At 44.0% G+C, this 24,249-nt stretch overlaps 2 protein-coding genes across 14 annotated transcripts in view; both read left to right on the forward strand.

The window, feature by feature from the left end:
• The window catches only part of LOC130205815 (nucleus accumbens-associated protein 2), a 28,913-nt gene extending 23,130 nt beyond the window's left edge, over positions 1 to 5,783 (forward strand). For all 7 annotated transcript variants that reach the window (XM_056433369.1, XM_056433363.1, XM_056433364.1 and 4 more), the window contains exon 7: positions 14 to 5,783. In XM_056433369.1, coding sequence (XP_056289344.1) covers positions 14 to 546 — 533 coding nt within the window. In that variant the 3' untranslated portion in view covers positions 547 to 5,783. The remainder of the gene's footprint in view (positions 1 to 13) is intronic.
• A 989-nt stretch (positions 5,784 to 6,772) lies between these two features.
• Positions 6,773 to 24,249, forward strand: part of nup214 (nucleoporin 214) — a 33,287-nt gene continuing 15,810 nt past the window's right edge. For all 7 annotated transcript variants that reach the window (XM_056433355.1, XM_056433356.1, XM_056433357.1 and 4 more), the window contains exons 1-22: positions 6,773 to 6,931; positions 7,521 to 7,716; positions 7,875 to 8,029; positions 8,546 to 8,744; positions 8,836 to 8,906; positions 9,019 to 9,082; positions 9,282 to 9,385; positions 9,798 to 9,904; positions 10,056 to 10,125; positions 11,341 to 11,464; positions 13,258 to 13,416; positions 14,774 to 15,206; positions 15,303 to 15,433; positions 15,595 to 15,683; positions 16,036 to 16,119; positions 20,398 to 20,547; positions 21,733 to 21,891; positions 22,002 to 22,105; positions 22,187 to 22,366; positions 23,003 to 23,091; positions 23,177 to 23,263; positions 23,921 to 24,214. In XM_056433355.1, the coding sequence (XP_056289330.1) occupies positions 6,890 to 6,931; positions 7,521 to 7,716; positions 7,875 to 8,029; positions 8,546 to 8,744; positions 8,836 to 8,906; positions 9,019 to 9,082; positions 9,282 to 9,385; positions 9,798 to 9,904; positions 10,056 to 10,125; positions 11,341 to 11,464; positions 13,258 to 13,416; positions 14,774 to 15,206; positions 15,303 to 15,433; positions 15,595 to 15,683; positions 16,036 to 16,119; positions 20,398 to 20,547; positions 21,733 to 21,891; positions 22,002 to 22,105; positions 22,187 to 22,366; positions 23,003 to 23,091; positions 23,177 to 23,263; positions 23,921 to 24,214 (3,091 nt within the window). In that variant the 5' untranslated portion in view covers positions 6,773 to 6,889. The remainder of the gene's footprint in view (positions 6,932 to 7,520; positions 7,717 to 7,874; positions 8,030 to 8,545; positions 8,745 to 8,835; positions 8,907 to 9,018; positions 9,083 to 9,281; positions 9,386 to 9,797; positions 9,905 to 10,055; positions 10,126 to 11,340; positions 11,465 to 13,257; positions 13,417 to 14,773; positions 15,207 to 15,302; positions 15,434 to 15,594; positions 15,684 to 16,035; positions 16,120 to 20,397; positions 20,548 to 21,732; positions 21,892 to 22,001; positions 22,106 to 22,186; positions 22,367 to 23,002; positions 23,092 to 23,176; positions 23,264 to 23,920; positions 24,215 to 24,249) is intronic.

Genomic DNA, 24,249 nt, shown 5'->3' on the forward strand with positions numbered 1-24,249 from the left:
ATCTCTTTTACAGTCTACTGTCAAAACTTCAACCCCAACTTCAAGGAGAGTGAAATGAATGTGATCGCCGCTGACATGTGCACAAATGCGAGGCGTGTCCGCAAGCGATGGCTGCCGAAGATCAAGTCGATGCTGCCCGATGGCATGGATGTGTACCGCGCAGGGATGGGCATGGGTGCCGCTGTGGGCCTGGGCCTGGCAATGGCTGCCCCTCAACCAGGGGTAGCCCTCCCCTTCGAGCCTGACTTCAAGGCCCTAGACCAACGGTTGTATCCGGATCGCAAGGACCCTCTCAGGACTCACCTCCCGCTGGCAGACAGCAGCCCCGGGTGCGTGGCAGCCGGAGCAGAGGCTGAAGGTGAAGGCGAGGGAGTCGTCCAGGAGGACCAGGGGGAAGACGAGGAGGATGCCGGGTTAGAAGGTGCAGACGGATCAATGGGGGCGCCAACTTCGATCCCAGGAGCCGAGGCGGGCAACTGTGGCGACACGCCGCCCGAGCAGGAAGTGGAAACTTTTGGACAAGGTCTGAGGGTGAACGGACAGTGAATGTCCCTTTGGCCGCCTCTCACGTTGTGAAATCTGTTTAACATCGCATTTTCTTTGGCTTGCTCTCCTACTCTTAACATCTCGTCCACCACTCTTTCTTCTCCTCCGTGCTTCCTCAACGGGAATTTTTCGGCACAAAAAGCTGCGCTCGTAGACCTTACTATACAGGAATTTGTCACACATGCATGCGCACCCGTGTTCTCATGTCCACGCATACCTACTGATATAGTCACTGATAGTGGAAGTAGATCATTCATAGTAGAAGTAGACACAGGCATGGCATTAGCGCAGTAAGATAATCACCTCTTCCTGCGCCACTCTTTTCTTAGTGTATTCAATATGTACTCAGTGTTTGGGCACCTGCAGCAACATTACAAAGGCCTGATAGCAGAACACATGGCTGGACTGATTTATAAGCAAGAGCTGCTTTGCTGGCAGTTTAGGAATTGTGGTATAGTTTATAAAATGTTTTCTTGAAAATCCACATCTGAAAATAAACCGAGTAACCTCTGGAAGATACGATGCTCTTTAAAAAAAGAAAGAAAGTGGCTTATTTGTTGTATGATAAATATTTATCAGAATTAAAGGTTATTTACTGCATGGCCATCATTAAGCGGAACAATTTTCCTTTGTGTTAAAACACAACTTCATATTTTAGGACTAGAAAAGAAAAAGACTTCCAGATGATCCAACAAATAATCTATCGCATGGAGTTGGGTTTTCATGCATATCTGTATTGGATTAGATTGTCAATGTGATGCCTGTGTCTGCTCCCGACCGCCCCTCCCTCCCAACCAACCACACACACACAAACACACACACACACACATACAAATCCACACACACATGCGCACATTTCTCACCTTATGATACTTAGCGTTCAATATCTGCATCAAATCATTATAAATACACTGCCCAAAAAAACAACAATGAACAGTGCTTTTTAACTTTGAAAAAGAAAAGTCCTTTTTGATTCCATCGTTCTGTCTTGGAGAAAAAGAGAGGGACACGGAACAAAAACATGCACTAAAAAACTAAGCTTGCATGCATGAATACAAACTATGGATACAGAGAATTATTGTAAACCACAACAAAGCCACACACCTGCATATAAATAAGCAAACGGCTACGGTGGCCTCCAGATATGCCATTTGAGGACTTTGCCATTTCTCACTGGAATCTGAACTCAGTCTGACACGTGTTAGAACTGACATAGGTGTGACGCGGGATCAACTGTGATTGTCACAATACCGATTGGATTTTCTTTTCTAACCCACGAGGTGTGCTGTCACCACGTGTAGAGGAGATTGAATATGAGGAGGAGGAGGAGGAGGAAGCGCACTAAACTGAGTGGTAGAAGAGAGGAGCACTGTTTCACCTTGATGTGGTGGCGTGGCACCAAGACTACATAGTCCTGCTTCCATCCTGGTTATTTTAAATTGTTTTCCTGGAGGGATGGGGGGTTGGGGGGGGTAAGTTATTGAATAAATCTCATAAGAGCAATTTCTGCTGGCTTATTGCATTTGCACTCGAAAAGAAAAAAAAGTTTATGGGTGGGAAACTAAGGAGTTTGGCAAAATGTGACTGTACTAAAGACTGAAAATGTCCTCCACATCACCCTGATTGTTTATTTGAGGAGAGGATTGTGGGTTTGTAAAGAGAAAACTGGTCTTTCGAAGATAAGTTTCTGTATTTCTGAAGGGGACGAAGTGAAGCAATGTCGAACAGGGACAAAAACCTGTATGTGTCATAATCATTTTGTTTTTTTAAATATCTGTTCTGCTGTTTATGCTTTCTGCCACGCATATAGGGACGAAGTCCAAACAACCTTGCTTTGTATATTGATTTTAAGAGTCACACTGTATGTTTTTTTCTTTTTCTTTTTGTTCTTTGTTTTCTGCGTCAAAGCTAATTTAATCACAGTCAGACCCTCAAATTTAGTGAACCCTAAATTTATTGGTAACATTGCTAAAACTTTTCCACTGTAAAAATGTAAAGCAGAAGCTGACAACCAAGCAAAAAATACAGTATGTGTCCCAAATATTTCATTGGTTTGTTTATGCTTTAGTGCTGTGCCACCTCGAAGGTTGTGTTTATGTGTCTGAGTCTTTACACCGGCCCCGCACAAGAAACGCAGAGTTATAATTGCACACGGTAATAATAATATTAACGTTTTACAGTATCTAGGTGTCTTTTTCTTTTGGAGGAAATGCAATCTACCATCGATGAAACAGGGCTGTGATAGAATGACCAGAATGATGAATGAATGTAAACTGACGCACTGCTTTGGGGAGCGGTCAAATACACGTTTTTTATTTTTTATTTGACTGTTTTTTCCTCAATTGCATGAAGCCGGGTGATGTTCAAGCAGAAAGCTTAAGTGATTTTTCAACTGGTCTTCCATAGTAGTGAACAACAGGGAGTATTTCCCTAATATATAGAAAAGTTAGTGAGGCTTTTATTACTTTATGGTTTATTCTGTTTTATTCCAACAAGCTCCTCATTTGTTTTAGATATTTTGAGAATCATGTGTCTCTAATGTTAAAATGACTGTTCACAAATCTGTACAGACTTTAAGATTGAACAAATAATATCTTTATCTTGTTTTTTTTATTTATTGAGCTTCAGTTCCTAATGTTGCTCTTATAATAAAAATAAAGATATTCTGTTGTTTATTGGAACCACTAAATGTAATGACTGGACTTTGTGAGATCGCCTGCACTTCTGATTTGTCAACTAAGGTAACGATCTTCTCAAAATGTATCTTTTTGGACATTAACTAAATTCACAGTTATTGCTTGAGATTTAAAAAAATGCTTGGAAGCCAATCAGCCGATAGCCCCACAATAATAAAACATGTGTTCGCCACTGTTAAACTGTGCAGTATGTATGACGTATACTTTTCTACCATTTTTTCACCAAGTATGTCATGCACAATCCATTTTTGCTTTTAGTTCGTTTTTGTTATTTTCCTCAATTTTTTTTGCACGCCCACTTCTTTAACTTAGAGGAATATGAAATATACTCCAGTTAAAAGAAAGAAAGAATATAGCGTGGGAAACATTGCTATACTCCACTGTTGGGATAAATGGGTGTGGAGCAGTGCCTTAGACTGTGACTGTGTGGATGTTGTTGTGATATGAACCTTTATGATCGGAGACGAACAAGACAAAGTGCATCTAGGGGTAGGATACAGACTGATGTTTTCCATTATGAAAATTAGCCTCCAGGAACCAATGTATTTAATATCGTAATCACTCTTCTTCACACGTTATGTTTACCAGTTGAAATCATACCAGATTTACTGTACTTGGATGCATTCAACAGCTAATCAGCAACAACTTCCTGGACTGACATCCTCACATTATTTATACAATTGACTGACCTCCAAAAAAAAGTATTACAAAATAATATCCATAGCAATCACATTGTTCACATTTAAGATGAGGTCTTTGAGGGACTTCACTTTAGAATAGTCCTCGCAAAATAATCCCGTATGCATAAACATTTATTTTCCTTGATGCATTCACATATCAGCTTGTTTATTCAGCTAAATATGTCTGACTGTCCTGGCCAACAAAAAATGTCAACCTTTTTTGGAAAAAATTCTCTGCCTTTTCTTCAGTGTTAATTTAAACATGAATGATGTTGCACTATAAACTGAGATCTTCTCAGAATGTCATGGCTGAGCCTTGGAAAGGGTGAACTGTTAAGGTGGCTAAAAGCAAAAAGTAATGTAAAATATATGTACGGTTGTGTATTTTACATGTATCTTTGATTGAACCAGTGTCTACTCCACATACAACTCGTCAGGAATTATTTTATTTTTGTATTCTTTTTATGACAGAAATGTGTCTTTTGCAATATCTGGCATTCTCTTAAACGTTCAATGAAAATAACAACAACATAGATAGAATGAGATTGTTGGTTGAAAAGAACCTGTTTTCACATTTATTTGCAAATAAATTGTTACTTACTTTCTAAAACCTTACATAGTGCTCCGTTCATCCCCATTACTGTAAAACAGATGGGCAGTAGTTTTTGTTCCATTGAGTGGTTTATCCTTAAAAAAAAAAAACATTTATATGCAAAGTGACACTTGTATTATAAAAATGCATGCCATTCAGACACTCACTCTAACCCAATGAAACCTCTGATCTTTATTCACCATGTAATTTAAGCTGAATAACTGTTGTCACTGTTCGCAAACAAAGACTGTGGAGTCTTGCAACGAGTAGGGTTGTATTTTTATCACACCCTGGCCTTTTATTGACTGTTGCGTCAAGTTTAATCTCTTGTATTAATGACGGCAAAGTGGTGATGAAGAGTGGAATTCATAGACGAACTACCCGGTTGAGTGTGCATTTGAACCTTTAGCAGACTCAGAACAAATGCACTACAAGTTTGTCCGTGTACGTATGTGTCCTTGAACATAATGCCAGCACTTTAGAACTACCTAGGGGGGGGGGGGGAAACGATTGGAAAGAGTGTCAGCGGGTTTGGCGAATGATGAGAAAACGCAACTTTTAAAGCCATGTGTTCAGAGCACTGACAATCAGAATAGGGATGAGAGCCAAAGTGCATTATGGGAGATCTGACATGACTTGCTCTGCTCTTGCTATTTGCTTTGTCTTTCTCCAGCTTGCTTTGGTCTGTGCTAGCTTATTTTCCAGACTGGAGGGACATGATAAACTCCAGCCTTCTTGGTTATAAGTGTAATTCTCTGCAACGAGGACTGACTGAAGTTTCACTGATACTGTGGTGCTTTGTGAACAGAGCTGTCCTATGTTGACATGGACCATATCTGTTATGCTCTGGTAAGCATGTGCTTCAACCGATAAGTCTGGGCTAAGTCGTAACCTCTCAATGGACAATAGTCCATACGACAAAAGATCTTATCATGCAACCCTACACTTTGATTGTGGTAACGTTCTTCACCATCAACAGGGCTTGGACCAGGCAAACTGGGATGGGATAATTACAGTGTTGATACTGCTTTATGTTTCAAATGATTAATGTTAAAATGTGTATGCGCCTTCTGACTCGAGCATCAATAATATATATACAACATAAATGCAAGTTGCCACTTTTGATGTTGCATAAGAATCTATACCTTTCATTCCCATCATGGTATTTTTCATCACCAGTTTCAGTTATGTATAGTCCAAGAGTACCTGATTTCTTTAAATGCAATACAGAAAACTCTGCTTTCTAATAAAAGTCCTTACTTCACCATATCCTGCCCTCCTCCTTATTTTATATCTGTTTGTATGCTATTAGTTTATTTCTATAAAAAAGCTGTTTACCTTCAGGGTTTTGACCAATGACGACTCCCAAATAGCCTTTACAAAAGAGGATCTCATTTCAACATTGTTTTAATTTTTTTCGGAAGTTACGATGTATTATTGAAATGCATTACATTTGAATTCACATAAAGTAGCAGGACATTTTCAAGGAGGCAGATTGTATTCATTTTTCCACAAGTTTGTAAATCACAATGCTTAAAATGTTCGTCCTGGTCGATTTCTATTTGAGTGAAAACAATCAAAATGTGCTTAAAGTTTTGCAGTCTAGAGTCTTGAACTGTGTTTTTCTGAGCAATGTGCACAGTTCCATTTGTTGTGTGTATTTAATGTATGTCGCACAGATAACAAGTTTGCAACAGTGAAAATAGATAAATGGTGCAATACGTGCATCAGTGGACCATCGGCTCATTCACCTTTATACTTAGATTTGACCTAACAGACATCAATTTAAATGAAAATCACAACAATAATTCAGAATTATCTCATTGGAGGCATAACGATTTCCAACTTCTACTATATTAATTCAGCCTACTTAATTTACTCAAACTCATTATCAAACTATTTACTATACCATATAATATCGTTACAAAAATGGTGCTCGCCTATTTGTTAAATATTATTTGATTGACTGAGTCAAAGTATTTGTTAGATTCAGGACGGAAAGTTAGAGTAATGCTTGGTTATAGTGTGTTGGGGGAAATTTGTAAATGGTATTTATTGTCTTTATTAAATTTGCATTTAATTGTTAAGTAATTGTTACTCTACATATTTCTAAAATATGTCCGAAATTGTCCCCATTTTGTAACGCCGGTTTATTCTAGTTCCGTGTACGAGCTCACGTGCATTCAGGCCACTCTGGCATCGATTACTCATCCTGCGTGGCTGCGGCGTTCTTTTTATGGCAAAATCGCGCGCCGTGTGTTCAGCTGCGCCGACAGACTCATGTTGAATCGGAATATTGTCACGGATTCAGAGAAGGAAATAATAAACTAGCACAGCATTATCTCGAGGAGAAGCAACCGCGTCTGTCCCTCATAATGAGTGACGACACGGACTCCCCCCCTGAGAGGGAAATGAAGGTACGCCGTTCACCACAAGCTGTGTTGACAAGTTAGCGTGTGCAAGCTAACGTTTGTTCGCACTGTGGCATTTGGTTTTCTTTAACTCTGGCCTGGTTTATGTGTTCTGTTTAGCTAGCTGTACCACAAAGCACACCGTGTCAAAGGTGATAACGTAGATACAAATGACAGTTAAGGACATCGGCAACTGCTTAAAAGTCAAGAAAAATCACTTGTATCTTCTTTGTAGCTAACGTTACCTATGCTAACACGTTAGCTACTAGCACGTCCGCTACATCTTGTGACGTTTAACCTCATTGAGAGTTGAATGCTCACGTGACAAGTGAATTAACAATCTCCTGTTTGTGAAATCAAGACATGAAATGCTCATCACGCTCTGTGCACATTGCTTTAACGTTAGTTCAAGTTGCCGACGTAGTGTAGCATCATGAGCTAACGTGACTGCTCAGCAACCAATAAGTAAACTTTCATTGTAAGATGTTGCGTAACTTAAGGGAACCTGAGATGTGCACAAACAGATACGTTACTTGTTTAAAGGAAAAAGCATGCCCATCACCCCAAAGTAACAATCAGCACTTGTTTTTTTCAGGATTTTCAGTTTCGTCAGATGAAGAAAACAAGAGTCTTTGCCCCTGCTGAAGATTTGCCCAGAGAAAGAAGTAGTCTGCTCACCATCTCAAACAAATTTGGTTTAACTTTTGTCGGGCTCAACAGAACATTCAAAGTTTACCAAACTCGAGACATTCTGTCTGCTGATGCATTCGACGGCAAGGCCAATGAAATAGGTACGCACGTCACCGTGCAGGTTCAAAGTTGAATATTCATCTAGTTGTCACTACATTGTTTTGTTATTCATCATTACTAACAATGCAGCTTCATCTTAATTCACATTTGTGTCTCTTTCTCACAATGTAACTCATCAAAATGTTCCTCTTTGTTCTAGTGGAGTCGACCGCAGCTTTGGCGGAGGTGACAGGGGAACTGCAACTGCACCACTTGGCTCTCAGTAGTGATGAACTTACCTTGTCAGTATGTGGCATGCACGAGGGGGGGGGGTTGTTCCTCACGTTCTACGATGTCCGCGTCTTCGTGAACAAGGTGACTACGTTAGTCGGTGTACTTTATGTGCCAGTGTCTTAAAAATGTATCGTGCTTATTTCAGGATTTTCATTTTGTTTTAAACAGACGGTTGATAGATTTGCGAGTTGTGCAGTACCGCAGGTCTTAGGATCACCACAATCCTCCAGTAAATATTTGTCCGATGCAGATGATTTACTGAAATGAAGAATGTTTACAGGGAAATAAATGTCTGTTCTAAAAAACATTTGGTGAACGCTTTAAGCTGACTAATTATACAGCACTATCCATTATGAACAGCAGCAGATTTGTAGTTGCCCCTAATTTTAACCAAAACCTAGACATTTATCCTTTGTAATTCCATTCATGATGTTGCCAAATTATTATTCTACCTTTTTTAATGTTGACCTTTTATAAATACAGATGGGCATAGTCTATGAAAGAATTAAATGAAAATTAAATAAATGTACACATTTCAGTTCTAATGAACTATTTCTCCTTCCTTAATTTATTCAACTTTTCTTTTTGCCTTTCCAGTCAAGACCACAGAAGCTACCTTTTGCATCATTGCTGCCAGCAGTAGCCCCTGGCATTGTAGTGCAAGACCTGAAGTGGAATCCTGGTCATGCATCCGTTTTGGCGGTCTGTCTGTCCGATGGCCGGATGATGATTTTGGAAGTTACTGACTGTGTCAAAGTTCACGCTGAGCTACCAGCTTCAAGTGGCATCACGTGTCGTGAGTAATAGTGTGAATGATAGTTGAGTTTACCTGTTTGCCGTATATTTGTTGTGGCTAAATTTGAGTTCATGTACTTTGTTTCACACAGTGTGCTGGAGTCCAAAAGGAAAACAAGTGGCTGCAGGAAAAATGAATTCCTCAGTCAGTCAGTATACACCAGTAAGTGAACCTCATTCACCGTATTTGAAAATGAAGCGCTTATTGCTCCATCAGAGCTGCAGCGTTCAATGACTGACCAGATGGATAACTGATGTTGTCCTCTGTTGAAAAGGCACTAGAAGAGAAAAAGGTGATCCCGTGTCCCCACTTCTACACGTCTGACCAACCTGTGAAAGGTAAGACGAATCCTGTACCAATGAAAATGTATCAACATCTGTGTTGTACGCTCGGAAACTGAGTTTGATTCTGAAATGCATATAAGACAGACTTCATTTGTAACCAATACAACCCATGGAATATCATTTTAGTTTTACTTTCATTACTGTGTTTGAATCCCATCTGCGGCTAATCTCTCTTTCCCATTGTCTCTCTCAGTTCTGGATGTGCAGTGGCTGAGAACCTTTGTGTTTGCAGTGGTATATGCTGCTGCAGATGGGTCCTCTGAGACCCCTCCTGAGCTAGTGTTGATCTCCCTTCCTGTGAGTACGCCCTTCATCCACTGCCACTGAGTTCACCTCATCACATTTGTTTTATTGTCAGGTTTCACCCCTGCAGTCTTCAATGGAGAGGCAATGAAGTTAAATTTTACTATATATTTAATCAAATGTATTTAATTGAAGATGTTTTTTACTGGTTTCATAGAGCTACTGAGGTCATGACTCATCGAATCCATGTTAATTCCAAGTTTGTCACTAAATATTACTTCTTAGATCCCAGTTGGATGTCAATGAATAGCATTTACTTCTCAGTATATGTAGTGTCAGTCTCTCCGGTAAAATGTCATTCTTAAGCAGCTTATATGCTTCCACCATACAGTTTCATCTGGTCCAGCTTGTGAATTTACATTCAGCAAATGTGTTAAAGCGTGATTTGTTTATCTTTTTTTTGTAGAAGAAGGATGAGAAGGTGGAGACAAAGTATCTGAACTTTAGTGACACCGTGTATGGCTGCTGCACTGAGCGACAACACCACTACTTTCTGAGCCATGTGGAGGACTGGTAAGAATGACCACGGTTTACAGGCATTGATGGTACAGGAGGCGCCCAAAAGCACGATACACGTGTTGTTTATCAGTGCAAACCTGTAAGTTTGATTTATTTCAATGTCATGTTAAATTGGTGTAATGCTGCATCTATTTATTTCATCCAGGGACCTTGTGTTTGCTGCATCAGCGGCTTCCATTGAAGTCAGTGTCATAGCCGCCAGACAAGAGTACAAGGTACCAAATTAAGTGGAAAAACTGGAGATGTTTTTGAAATCATAAATTTAAGAGACGCACTGTTTTAAATTTAATTAGAAATGAAAGGGGTATTTCACTATGATGGATTTAAATTCCAGGCAAATTAAAATAAATTGAGACCCTAGAGTTTTTAAAGAAAAATGTGACACTAAAAGGGTCAGGAAACATTTTAATTTATCGCACCGGTGCTCCTTCAGCAGGTCTGTCTCTGTGTGTGTATGTTTGAAACCGCGCGCTCTTCCTTGAGCAACATCACAACCATAAAACATACCGGTAATACAAAATGAAAAGAACTATCAATTGTTTATTGTTAATCCTGATCCGAGTTGGTAAGATTAATTTCAGAAGGTGCAAAATATGTGTCACAGTGGACATTTTGTTTGTGGGAGCAGATTGGCCGGGCTCCCACTGAATGTTGCTGGTGAGTTTTGTGCTTTTATTACCGTTGGCTTTGTCTTGCTGTGCTCAAACGTTACGGCTATCAGGTCCAGTGGTGACCAGCTGATCCATACAAAGTATGGTGCAGACATCCTCCGCTTGGTGCTCATGGAGAAAAAAAAAATTTAGATAGTAAAATAGATGATACAATTCAAATGGCAATGCTGGTCGATATTACAACTGTGATTCTATTGTCTTCGTAAACATTAGCAAAAGGCGTTCATATCGGTTTTTTGTTGAACGTCTGGGTTGAGTTTGTGGTATTGCGGCACAACAAGGAATTGTGAAAAATTCGATGCACCTAAATGGAAAAGTTAAGCACACCAGTGCGTCCAATGTAAGCCATTAGTCTTGAGCCATGAATTATTACAGCAGTTACGCAACTGTTCCACAAAGTTCTTCTCACTGAAAACTCCTTTTAAATAATTTATGCGAGCAGAGATCCCCGCCTACAGTCTATAAACCCAATGCCAATTGCTTGACTAGCCCTATTAAAGACAGTAAGGCCAGCTTGTGGATATGCTGAGATTTTTCCAATAACTGAACCACAAAACAAATAATTTTATCTTGGGTCTGTTCAAAGCTACGAATGATTACATGGAATTCTGATGCCACGTCTTGTTTAACCGTTACAACTTTATTCAGACCATTTAATTCCAGCTTTAATTTACAGTTTTAAGGCTAGCTGCCGGTGTGAGGAAAACTCATCAAATCTCCGTCGACTGTGATGACCATCACTGATTGTTATCCTCTTAGATCTGGGAGCTCTGGATCCTGGAAGATGCGAGTAGGGCTGAGCTTCCAGTGACTGAGACAAGTGAAGACACTCTGCCGCTTGGCTTAGCCATAGACTACACCAGCCAGCATGAGATCCACATCAGTAAGTGCATTTGGCTTTGCGTTTACTTCCTCTCTTCACTTGTCGAATCAGATTTGCACATCTATACAATACGATTACACTTTCCCCAATGGTAGCCTTTAAATCTCGTCAGCAAAGCCGTTACTGTTGTCATTTGGCCAATTTTGGAGCCCATTAAGGTGTGTTTTAGCACTTTTTCAAAAAACATTTACTTTAGGCTATTCTTTTGTTTTTAAGGAAGCGTGTGGATTCTAATGGGATTTTAATAGTTTTATGTGTTGTATGTAATAGTTTTGCCAGCTATAGCACCCACCCCATACGCGTTAAGTATTCCATACTGTAGCCATACAAGATATGCAATTGTCATTCATTTTATAATTCAAAGCAATGCGGCTTTCTCCGTTTGTCGAATGATGTTTTGATGTTAAGTTGTGTATCGGCATTCAAGAATCATGTAGGTTCCTGTCCTATTAAAGTTGACTTTTTAATTTCTTGATCGTTGGTGTTGTGTCTTAAACAGCATTCCTTTGTTTAAGCGCCAACATGTATTATGTTCAATACTCCCCTATGATCAGATGCAGCTGAAATCTGCCAGATTTCTTTGTGCATACAGCCTCCACTGCAGTGCTGTATTGCAGCGTGTGTAAAGAATATAGATAAGCTGCCGTCTCGGTACGCTGTTTAATCTTAAATGGCTTAGTCGGCCAGACACTCACGTAGAGCTGCTGCTGCTGTCTGGCCCCGTCGCTCCCCGCTCACTGCAAGAACTCCCTCCCCAGCAACAAAACACCTGCAATTGGAGCAACATTTTGACAAAACCTTTATCCAAAGTGAGACATTAGATAGGGAAACAAAGGGAGAGAAAGCAGAGTTATCTGTGGGTGAAAAAAATGGCCTCATTAAAATGGCTCAGGCGTGCTAGAGGACCACAACAAAGCGCAGACAAGCCTGTTGCAGAATGCTGATGAGGTTCACCATGTGCCTCTCCCTTCTGTTCACTCACTGTCACCAGTTTTACTTCTCATTAACTTTCAACTTTAGTTTCATATAACGTGAACTGATCATAAGATGCTATTCTTTTTTTTCTTCTATTTCTGCATTGTGTGCTTATTTTGTGTATTTCTCTAGAAGCATTCTGTGTTGGCATGAATATTTAATTGCATCTTGAATATGTAAAGTATAGGACACTCGTCATAGAGGTGAGTCAGTGGTAATTAATCAAAGGCTGAAATGTACTTGGGAAGAGCAACTTCTGCCGTCATCCGCAGATGACGGTGAAGTTATACTTTCGGAATAGTTTTAGATATGAGATGGCTGTATAGAGGACAACGTGTCCTTTATGTATGTGCGTCAGCAATGACTTGTTTTACCTTTCACTGATGTATCTTTTAATTTGGAGTGTGAAGGCTCAAGAGTCATCATACATGTTGGTTTAAGCTGGTTTTGCCATTTGTTTTTGGAGAAGTGGGTGTAAAGAACAGGAAAGAGTTTAGGAGAATGGGATGGACTGATTTATCAAATATGGCATCTTAGGACACTTGTCTCTGCACACGGTTACAATGCGTCGCTTCTTAACTGAAGCACTGAACTGGGTACCTTAACCACTGGGGGTGGGGGGGGCATAATGCAAAATGAGCCATACAGTCTAGTACAGCACACGCATACAGCCTTTACAGGCAACCATGATTAAAGAGACAAATGGCGTTCTGAACACTGCAAGGACGATGAGCACGAAGCACTTCCTGTTAATTATTTCACCCAGCAAGTATTTCTCTGTCTGAATGTCTGTATCCCATTTCTCCACCCTCTCAAAGCGGAGGAGAAGACTTTGCCCCCAGCACCCACAATGCTGATGCTGTCCACAGAGGGATTGCTCTGCCCCTTTGCTCTGCTCAACCTCAATCCGGGGGTGAAGCAGCTGGTCTCAGCTCCCACTGTCCTCGCCTTGGAGGGGGAGAGACTGCCCAAGCCAGGTAAGAGAGCCGGTGACAGGCACACATGTTCTTGAGGGCTGCACACTTTTTTTTTCGTAATGACGCATTGCAGCGATTAATTTCCCGAAGAGATAATCATCTAATGCAGTGTTTGCAATCAGTGCTGGCCATCCATTGGTTTATTCAAGGAGCATATTCAACGGGAGTTTGGTATCGCAGCTCAGTTTAACAGCCTGAGAGGCCTGTCAATCAAGCAAATCCACATCCAAATATATTTAGCTTATCTTAATGCCTTACGGCTTTAATTTGGCATAACAGTTTAGTTCTTAAACATAAAACTGGTGTGCAGGACTTTCACACATTTTTAAACAAGGGCACACAATGCGGATTAAGCCTATCGCCGCCAGGAAAAACTCTGTATTTTGCAGTATCATGGATTTGTCTCTTATCTGTGGCGTCAACTCCTCAGCACCCTTGTAATTGTTCCTCTAAATGCAGTTATTTTGAAATCTAAAGCTTTATCTCTTGAAACTTCGGATTGTCCTCCATACTTTGTAGCTGATGCCCCATCGCTATGGTTTATGGGTAGACAAACATTACACACTCCAGCTTTAATTCATGGGTAATTTATTGTCATTATGCAACCCAGGGATGCACAGCGAACTTCATTTGTAGCCCATTTGTAACACAACAAATACATGAGAAACTAAACAAAAAAAATGTTACATTCCTGTTGTGCATATTTAAAATGTGCGTCACAAAAACTATTCTCTGGGCCGATAATAAGGCCGACATCTCCACATAAAAAATTCAACATGAGGAAAATATGGTCCATCAGCAGAAGGCTGGGTAGTGGAGTAGCCTTAGGCCCTAGCTGGGACAATTACTTTAATACAATTATAATTAATTACAAATACACAAATAAAGTTGGACGTAACACCACAAAATAGGTCCTTCTGGTTGTGTTTGAGTGATGCTGATTAAGGTGGAAAGGAAGTAGAACACATTTTTGTTCATTGCAATATTTTCATCCTTTTATTTATGAATGCTGAGCATTGTTTTATGCTGTTTTTTTCTCCCGTCTCTGGATTGTTGTGACGTTTTAAAAAAAATCTGATATTTTCTTGTTTTCATGCGTTTGTATCCACTTGCCTTTGTAGAATGACACCAGTTGTTTTGGTGATGCGGGGATCTTTGACTAGACAGACACGCTTACTTTTACTCCTCACGGCTCAACATGGGTTGTGCCAAAGAGAGAACCATGACAAATGTGAACTTGGTCCCGTCTCGAGGGCTAATCCAGTAACTTCTAAAATGTGCAACCTCTGCTTGTAGACGGAACTTTCCCAGTATGTGATGAGATCAAATGAGAGCTCATTTATTTTTTTGTTCACAGGTTCTTTGGCACCCCAACCACCCAAACTTGCTGCCACCTTCCCATCTGCCCCAGCAACATTCCCAAACCTCAGTTTCACTTCATTAGCTGCTTCCACCCCTCTAGCCCCGGCTGCAGCTTCCTCTGCCGCCCCATTCAGCATGGTTCCCACAGCTCCTGCGACATCCACGGCATCATCGTCGGGCTTCAGTTTCTCGGTCCCAACTACATGCGCCTCCTCTGCTCCTCCACCGTTCTCCATGGCGGCGCCCACACCTTTTGGCTCAGGGTCCGTTGGCTTTTCCTTTGCCTCCAAACCGCCTCCCTCCGACACTCCTTCAGCGTTTTCCTTCACCCCTTCGGTCAAACCATCTGCGGTGGCAGCCACAGCTCCAACACCCCAGAGCATTGCTGCTGCCTCCTCATCAACAGTCAAACTTAATCTAAACGAGAGGTAAATAATTGTGTGCTTATCAATTATTTACGGTGATCCAATAAAGACATTGACGTTTGTATGCATACAAAATATATCTGTCTGCTCTTTCCCAAGGTTTTCAGACCTGGAGACCCCAGCACCATCCCCACAGTCTTTCTCTTTCAATTCCTCGCAGCCCAAAGCCGTTGCTCCCAGTAGTTTGACGGCCCCTCCACTCTCAGCCACTAAGCCACCTCCTGTATTGGGTAAGCTTGACCGTCACTTTTATTTGTTGCACAAGCGTGTCATTCTTAAAAATATATATTATTTTTTTATTATTTTTTTTATTACATTTTAGTCATTAATTCTTTAAATCCTAATGTGTTCATGGCTTGGGTTGTGATTCTAATGTTGTTGTTTGCCTCAGCCCCAGTGCGTCCAGTTCAAACCAGCACACCAGCCACAGTCGTCCAGAAACCTGCTCCCGCTGCCCAGGGCCGTGTCCAGGGGCCACAGGTCCTATCTGTTTATTATGAAGGATTTTGTTTCTTTTCACACATTAACAAGACCTTTTTATTATGTGTAGCCTACCATAGAAATATAACAGGATTACAACGGACATTCCGTGGTCATTTGACGAGTGCACATGTTTAAAAGCCTCTGAGATTGTCACATTCAAAAGGCAATAAAGTGAGAAGTAAAAAAACAAACATATTCAAGAGCAAATGAGACAGTTACAATGAGACAGCACTGTAAGCAAGTGGGAGGATGTGGGCATTGCAGCAGTGTGGGGTGTGGGGCTGTGTGTTAACTGGCTGTATGAGACTTAAGTGTAGGTTTGAATGTAATCCATTACTTCTCAATGCAGGCAGCTGTTGGTGTGAAGACCATGGAGAAGCAGCTCCAGCAAAAGAAAGACTTTGATCCCATTATGGCTGGTATACTGGAGGAGGTGAGGCACATCATCCTATACACACTAAAGTACCATGCACCACTTTTCCTCGGGGGCCCAAAACTTATGGGCAAAATAATAATAATACTAGTACACCGCCAGCTCCATATTGTAAGCTCACTGAGGTTATCTAGCTAGCGCTAACCTTACAGAACTGATGTTTTATATGACCCAGTTGAGAATATAGAGTAAAAGAGATCATTCATTGAATGTTATCGACATATGTGGCCTTGTAGAGGAGTACGAATTCACGAGGGCCCTTTAAGGAAAGGGGCGTAGCCCTGGTGACGGGGGGTGTTAAAGGGCACCAGGAAGTAGAGAATAACACGGGTGTTGGAAAGGAAAATAAACGACCACGGTCAAGCAGAATTACTCAACTCTTCATTCTTTCCGCACATTGGTGACCCTGATATCTCATGGACGTTTCTGGAGAGAAGATGACGACACATGCAGTTTCGCTGAAACTACCAGAGTTTTGGTAGACGCAGGCATCGGTGTGGTTTGCGCAAACTGAAACTCAGTTTGCCTTAAAAGACATTACAGCGGACGCCACCAAGTACTACTATGTCGTGGCGGCCCTCGGCAGTTCTACAGCGGGCCGAGTGGCGAGCGTCCTGGAAGATCCGCCGGAGAGGGGCAAGTACGCCCGGTTGAAAGACCGGCTGCTGAAGATCTTCGGGCTGTCTGACTCTGAGCGGGCTCGCCGCTTGCTCTCGCTGAACGGCCTCGGCGACAGCAAGCCGTCAGAACTCATGGACACAATGTTAGCTCTGCTGGGACGGCACAGACCGGACTTTCTTTTTCAAGAACTCTTTCTGCGGCAGCTGCCCCTGCCGGTGCGAGCCGCGTTGGCCAACACCGCGATCACCGACTGTCGGGAGTTGGCCGAGGAGGCCGATAAGTTATTTCCAGCTGGCCAACAGAGCTCCACGGCGGCGCTGAGGCCGACTCAACCCACGGCGTGGCTGCCGGGAGAGACGGATGTCGTTGCCACAGCAGCAGCAGCGAGCCAACGGCAGAGGTCTACCGGCATGTGCGATGACCATGCTATGTTTGGGCCGAAGGCGACACGCTGCAGATCTCCGTGCAGTTTCAGCGGGACGGGAAACGCCAGAGCCGGCGCTCAGAAACAGCCATGAGCGTCGGGCGGGAAGGCAGGCTGCTGTTCATCAAGGACGACGTTTCGGCGGCGCTTTCTCTGCGACGCGGGTGCGCAGAGGAGCGTGGTGCCTGCATCGCGGGTGGACATGCTGACCGGCGGGCAGAGCCCCCCCCTAGAAGCCGCTAACGGTACTCCCATACGCACGTTTGGGACGCGGTGCCTGGAGCTGTCCTTTACGGGGCAGCGTTTCAGCTGGGACTTCGTCACTGCCAAGATCGCCGTTCCCCTGCTGGGCGCGGATTTCCTCTGCGCTTGTGGATTATTGGTGGACGTAAAGGGCCGCCGCCTGATGAATGCGGTAACATTTAGCTCGTACCCATGTACTCTAAGTGGAGCTGGCTCTACCGGATTAACTGGCATGCTGACGGTGGATGAGGAGTTTCTTCAGCTGCTGGCCAAGTTCCCGGACCTCACGCAGCCCACCTTCTCGTCCTCCACGGTCAGACACGGGGTGGAGCATCACCTCTCTACCACTGGCCCGCCGGTACATGCCCGGGCCCGGCGCCTGGACCCGGCGAAACTCACCATCGCCAAGGCCGAGTTCGAGAACATGGAGCGCCTGGGCATTATTCGCCGCTCCAACAGTCCGTGGGCTTCACCCCTGCATATCGCACCGAAACCTGGGGGCGGGTGGCGCCCGTGTGGAGATTACCGCCGGCTCAATGACGCAACAGTTCCGGATCGGTATCCGGTTCCACATATTCAAGACTTTTCTGCCCACTTGTCGGACAGCGTGGTGTTTTCGAAAGTAGACCTTGTGCGAGGTTACCACCAGGTGCCTGTTCAGCCAGCGGACGTCCCCAAGACGGCGGTGATCACTCCGGTCGGCCTGTTCGAGCTCCTGAGGATGCCTTTCGGACTCAAGAATGCAGCGCAGACATTCCAGCGCCTGATGGACACGGTGCTGAGGGACCTGCCTTTTCTGTTTGTCTACTTGGACGACATACTGGTTGCCAGTACATCAAGGGCCGAGCACATGTCTCACCTTCGGATACTGTTTGATCGCCTCAGCCAGCATGGGTTGATCATCAACCCGGCTAAATGCCAGTTTGGATTATCCACCATTGACTTTCTGGGACATCGCATCCCAAGGTACGGGGCGATTCCCCTCCCATCAAAGGCGGAGGCAGTCAGTAATTTTGCACGTCCACTCACAGTGAAGGCCCTGCAGGAGTTTTTAGGCATGATCAATTTCTACCACCGCTTTGTTCCCCGAGCGGCCCAGTTGATGCGGCCCCTGTACGAGGCCCTGAAGGACGAGGCCAGCAAAAAGATGGTGGACTGGACCGAAGAACGGGAACGGGCGTTCGTGGACGCTAAAATGGCTCTGGCGGAGGCAACAATGTTGGCACACCCGTCCCCTAAAGCTCCGATTGCCATCACCACGGACGCTTCGGACTACGCGGTGGGTGCCGTGCACGAGCAGTGGGTGAAGGGGGCGTGGCAACCGCTCGCTTTCTTCAGCCGGCAGTTGCGCCCGAATGAACGAAAGTACAGTACGTTCGACCGAGAACTCCTCGGCCTTTTTCTGGCCATTCGGCATTTCCGGTTCTTGCTGGAGGCTCGGCAGTTCACCGCCTATGTGGACCACAAACCGCTGACGTTTGCCACGAGGAAGAGCGCCGAACCGTGGTCTGCGCGGCAGCAGCGCCAGCTGGCCTACATATCGCAGTTCACGACGGATCTGCAGCATGTCGCAGGCAAGGAGAACCTGGTCGCAGACTGCCTCTCCAGGGCCGTCACCGGGGCTGTCCAGATGGGATTGGACTACAGCAAGATGGCCGAGGAGCAGATTGCAGACCCAGGCGTTCTCGAATTGAGGACGGCAGAGACGGGGCTGCGGTTGGAGGACGTTCCGTTTGGCGAGACCGGCACAACGCTTCTGTGCGACGTCTCCACAGGCCAGCCACGGCCGGTGGTTCCCGACGGCTGGAGGCGACAGGTGTTCCAGACGGTGCATGGGCTGTCACACCCTGGCAAGAAGGCGTCGCAGAAGTTGGTGGCAGCAAAGTTCGTCTGGCACGGGTTGAAAAAGGATGTACGAGAGTGGGCCGGGACCTGTGTGGTGTGCCAGCGCGCCAAGGTCCACCGTCACATAAAGGCCCCTTTAGCACAGTTCTCGGTGCCGGAAAGGAGGTTTGACCACGTGAATGTGGACTTGGTGGGCCCTTTGCCCCCATCCCGGGGTTTCACGTATCTCCTCACAATGGTGGACCGAACCACTCGCTGGCCAGAAGCGGTGCCGTTGTCATCGACAACAACGGAGGAAGTGGCTCTGGCTTTCATTTCGACCTGGGTCTCCAGGTTCGGAGCCCCAGCTGATGTATCCTCAGACCGAGGCCGGCAGTTCACATCGGAGCTGTGGAATGCGGTGGCAGGAAACCTCGGAGTGAAGCTCCATCGGACAACGGCCTACCACCCACAGGCTAATGGGTTGTGCGAGCGCTTCCATCGCTCTTTGAAAGCTGCTCTCCGGGCCAGCCGCAAAGACTGTGGTTGGGTGGACAGGCTTCCGTGGGTCATGTTGGGGCTTAGGTCGGCCCCCAAAGAGGACCTACAGGCCTCATCTGCCGAGCTGGTTTATGGACAGCCACTGCGGGTCCCGGGGGAGTTTATCCCCAAAGTCACAGATCCTTGGTCTGCGACCCAGGAGAGAGAAACATTGTGGGAAAAGGCCAGGCTGTTCAAACCGGTGCCCACATCGCAGCACGGCCTGCCGCAGTCGTACGTCCCGTCCAGCCTCAAGTCAGCGGAGTATGTGTTCGTTCGCCAGGACTGCCACCGGGGAACCTTGCAACCCCCCTATATCGGGCCGTTTCGCGTTCTGGACACCGGAGACAAAGCCTGCAAGATCGACATGGGCGGCCGCCTGGAATACGTGTCTGCCCACAGCAAGACCCAAGGGGAAGCCTCAACGGAGGCTGACTATTTCCTGCTAACGCTTAACTGCATCAATATTACTACAACTCTGAAACGCACAACACAAAATGTCATGCTCACACTGCCAATTGCATTGCTGGTTAAGTTGGATGTATTATTTGGCCTCCTAAAAAGGTTAGTTTTTGAAGTTCTGTTCCAGCATGATGTGCTTCGCTAACTAAACTCTTCTGTCTCAGATTGCACATTTCCAGAAGGAGTTGGATGATCTAAAGGCCCGAAGCGCGAGAGCTGACTTTAAGGTTGGCAGCAACGAAGAGATGAAGGCGTTAAGGAAGGAGTCGGAGGACCTCCACATGTTCACTCTGGAGATTAAGGAAACAACAGAGGTAAGACCAAGATTTAGAAAACTAAAACATACTACGATTAAAAACCCTGTTTGCTAGATCACACTCGACAGCTGAATCCTACACCCGACAACTGGCTTCTACTCGGAATGCAATAGTGCTGCAGTCACTGTCGTGCGTTTGCTGTAGTATGATAAATATGAACACCAACATGTGTACAACCGTCCCCTCCTGTGGCTGTGGGAGACGATGCATAACATTTCGGTATTTGGGTAATATTATTTTGGCCAGTGCATCAACAAGACATTTTTATTTATAGATATATATATATTAGGGCTGTGAAACGATAACAAATTTTAATCAGGTTAATCACAGGTTTCTGTGGATTAATCATGATTAATCCCATATATACATTCAGGGTTTTTCCTCGGTCAAAATGGGTCTGATTGCTCCCAAATTGTTTTTTCATTCGTTTGTGGTGATCAGCAGCTGGCTGGTCGGTCCATTCGCGCACCGCACAGTTATTGATGATCAGACAAGAAGAAGAAGGGGGGGGTGATGATTTTTTTCGGTCCCGGCATCCTCTGCGGGCGAGACGGAGAGATCGAGTCGGTCGTGGCGACACACGTAGAGACAGAATGACACGCTGCTGGAACAGGCCAACAACGGATTAAGTTGCTCTTTTTCTTACGCGTAAAAAAAAAAAAAAAAAAAAAAAACTAAAATTAAAATTAAATTGAATTAACTATTTTCACAGCACTAATATATATATGTGAATATAGCCTATTTTCTTCTCCTCTCCCTTTTTAACTTTTCATGTTTTTAGAAGAACACCAACACTATTGAGTTCAGCACAAAATGTTGTTTTCAAGTGTATATTGACACAACCATAAATAATTTAGTGGTTTTGGCATTTTAGTTTAATAATAATAATCTATTTTATATAGCGCTTCTCAAGTCACCCGAAGTCGCTTTACAGAGTGCAGAGTCCAGTAGTCATACACACACACAGTCATACCGGTGGTGGTGGAGCTACATCAGTAGCCACAGCTGCCCTGGGGCAGACTGACGGAAGCGAGGCAGCCATTCAGCGCCTACGGCCCCTCCAACCACCACCAACATTCATTCACATCCATACGACCGGGGTGAGGCTGCGGTGCATGTCTTTATGATGGTAATACCTAGTGTCTCCTTGTTGAATGAGGGTTATTATTGTCTGATTCACAGTCCCTCCATGGGGACATCGGTGCACTGAAGACCACCTTGCTGGAGGGCTTTGCTGGGGCAGAGGAAGCCAAGGCCCAGAGTGAGCTGAGCAGAGATAAAAATTTCAGACAGCTGCTGTACAAAAAATCTCTGGACCCGCGCAGCGAGGATCAACTCAAGGTGAAGTGTTTGCGTGAATCGATACTCTTCGTAAAACCTTAAAATGCATCATCTCCACACTCCCAGCATTTCGGCTATTTTATTAAATGTTTTCTTTTCTCCTTATTTAGGAGATTCGCAGACTCTACCAGTATATTAGGTTTGCTGTGGAAGATGTCAACGACGTGTTGGATGTGGAATGGGAGAAACACCTTGAGAAGAAGAAAAAGCAGAAGTAAGCTCAAAGACCTGCTTTTCGAGTGTATGAGACTGAAAAGCTTGGGGCTTTGTTATGAAATGATGATCTTCTTCACAGACACATGGCCGTGCCGGGACGTGAGGGTCTGTTCACCACACTGGCCAACAACCTGTACATCATCAACCAACAGAAGAACAAACTGGACCAGTTGGTGAAGCAACTCACTTCACTGCGCCTCTACAACAAGACCACCCCTCCCATGATGGACCACAGCACTGCTACTGAAACATCTGCTGGGTAGGAGTTGGCAAAGAGATGGAGTGAAGATCTCTGGGAGAAATTAGTATTGCATTTGGGGGAATGGGGAGTAGCTTTGAGAATAAGATTCACTTTTCAAGTTAACCGTGACTTAAATGAAGATAGACAGATTCAACAGATATTTGATAAAGTGCACAATGTAGAAAAGACAACAAAGTCACACAGGATCAATACTTTGGGGCGACTGTGGGTCAGTGGTTAGCGGGTCTGACATTCAATCAGAGGGTTGGCGGTTCCATCCCCGCCTTAGTCGATGTGTCCTTGAGCAAGGCTCTTATCCTTGAATATCTCCCTGTAGCTGTCTACGGTGTATGAATGTCACGAGATTCTGAGTCACTTTGGATAAAAGCGTCCGCTAAATGAAATGACATGTAATGTCATGTAAATGGAACGCAATTTGAATCTAGAAATTATTTTAGATAATTACAGCAAAATATGTTCACGTTATTTGTTTTCAATCAACATTGTCCAAGAATAACAAACATTGCACTTATTTCTTTCAGTGTGGAATGGTACATGAACATTGATTTCCAATTATCGGCATCAGTGCACTGCAAACAGTTCTCAGAACATGTGTTCGCAACCTAAACAACTTTAATCTGTGTTTTATGACAGTTTGGAGAGTGAGCTGGAGAGTTTAAGGGTCGCACTCCTGAAAGCCAGGCTGGACACCACCCCGCCTAAAACCAAATCAAAGTCTCCAGGTATTAATCTTCATATATTGTTTTTAAATAAAAAATAATGAAGGAGATCAAATGTATTATTTTCAATATATAAATGTTTTTCCAGCCGTCAAGATCTCACCAGTGAAACAGTCCCAGCTGCGTAACTTCCTGTCAAAGGGACAGATGCCTCCTGTCCGCTCGACGGCACCAGGTACACACACCCGGCTCAAACTGCTCGTTAGCCGGGTTTACAAGGACATGTTCTTGTGTTCATTTGGTCTACTGTCTATAAATTTGTAGCTCCATAAAACATTATAAATGTAGGCTAGTTTTTAAAAAAATTCTCAACTGAACTCCAACAGCAGTAACACAAAGAAAAAGCGATCATTAAAACAAATGCGTGTTGTATTTTAATGAATATTCTTGCCTAGGAATATATAAAAGACAGAAGTGTCAAAACATCATTGAAAATGCACATTGATGACACGGCGGTCGTATTCTACATGCATTTGATTGTAATGGAGCGGCTTTGTATTCAATAACTAACTAACCATCAAACTGTTGATGATATTTAATAATACTCTGGAGGGAACTTTGGCCAGCGCTTGATTATTTTCATGAGGTGATGTTCATGCTCATTTTATCAGAACTTCATATATCTTGTCAATATTCTGTGCTTGTGGAGCATGATGATGTCCCTAAAATTAATTTCTTCTTTGACTTCTGTTTAACTCGCTGTTTAATCAGAGTTTCGACACACTGCACGAGAACACTACATTAATGTTGAAATGTTAACGTTGATAACTGTTAAATGTAGCTATACCACAGTTATTGGTGATAAAAATGTTCTTCATGCATTTTCTTGCAGCCAACCTGTCTCGCTCGGCCTTCCTCTCACCTAAATACTACGAGGACCTGGATGATGTGAGCTCTACGTCCTCCCTGTCCCAGTCCCTGGAGCCTCACCCAGCTGACTTGGAAGAGGAACTACTCCCAGAACCCATTCCCCTTACGGCCATCCCTCCAGCATTGTGCAACCCCCGCCACCCCACAGTTGTGAGGACCCCCTCTATCCATCCTGGCTTCGGGGCCATCCAGTCAACCCCAAAAATTCACTCGGTCCAGGGTATGGGCTTTGGACTCAGCCCGATTGCCAGCCCTGGTGAGTAAATCACAATACCTATTGCTTTAAAGTTG

This window comes from Pseudoliparis swirei, chromosome 15, assembly GCF_029220125.1.
Source record: "Pseudoliparis swirei isolate HS2019 ecotype Mariana Trench chromosome 15, NWPU_hadal_v1, whole genome shotgun sequence".
NCBI classification, from domain to species: Eukaryota; Metazoa; Chordata; class Actinopteri; order Perciformes; family Liparidae; genus Pseudoliparis; species Pseudoliparis swirei.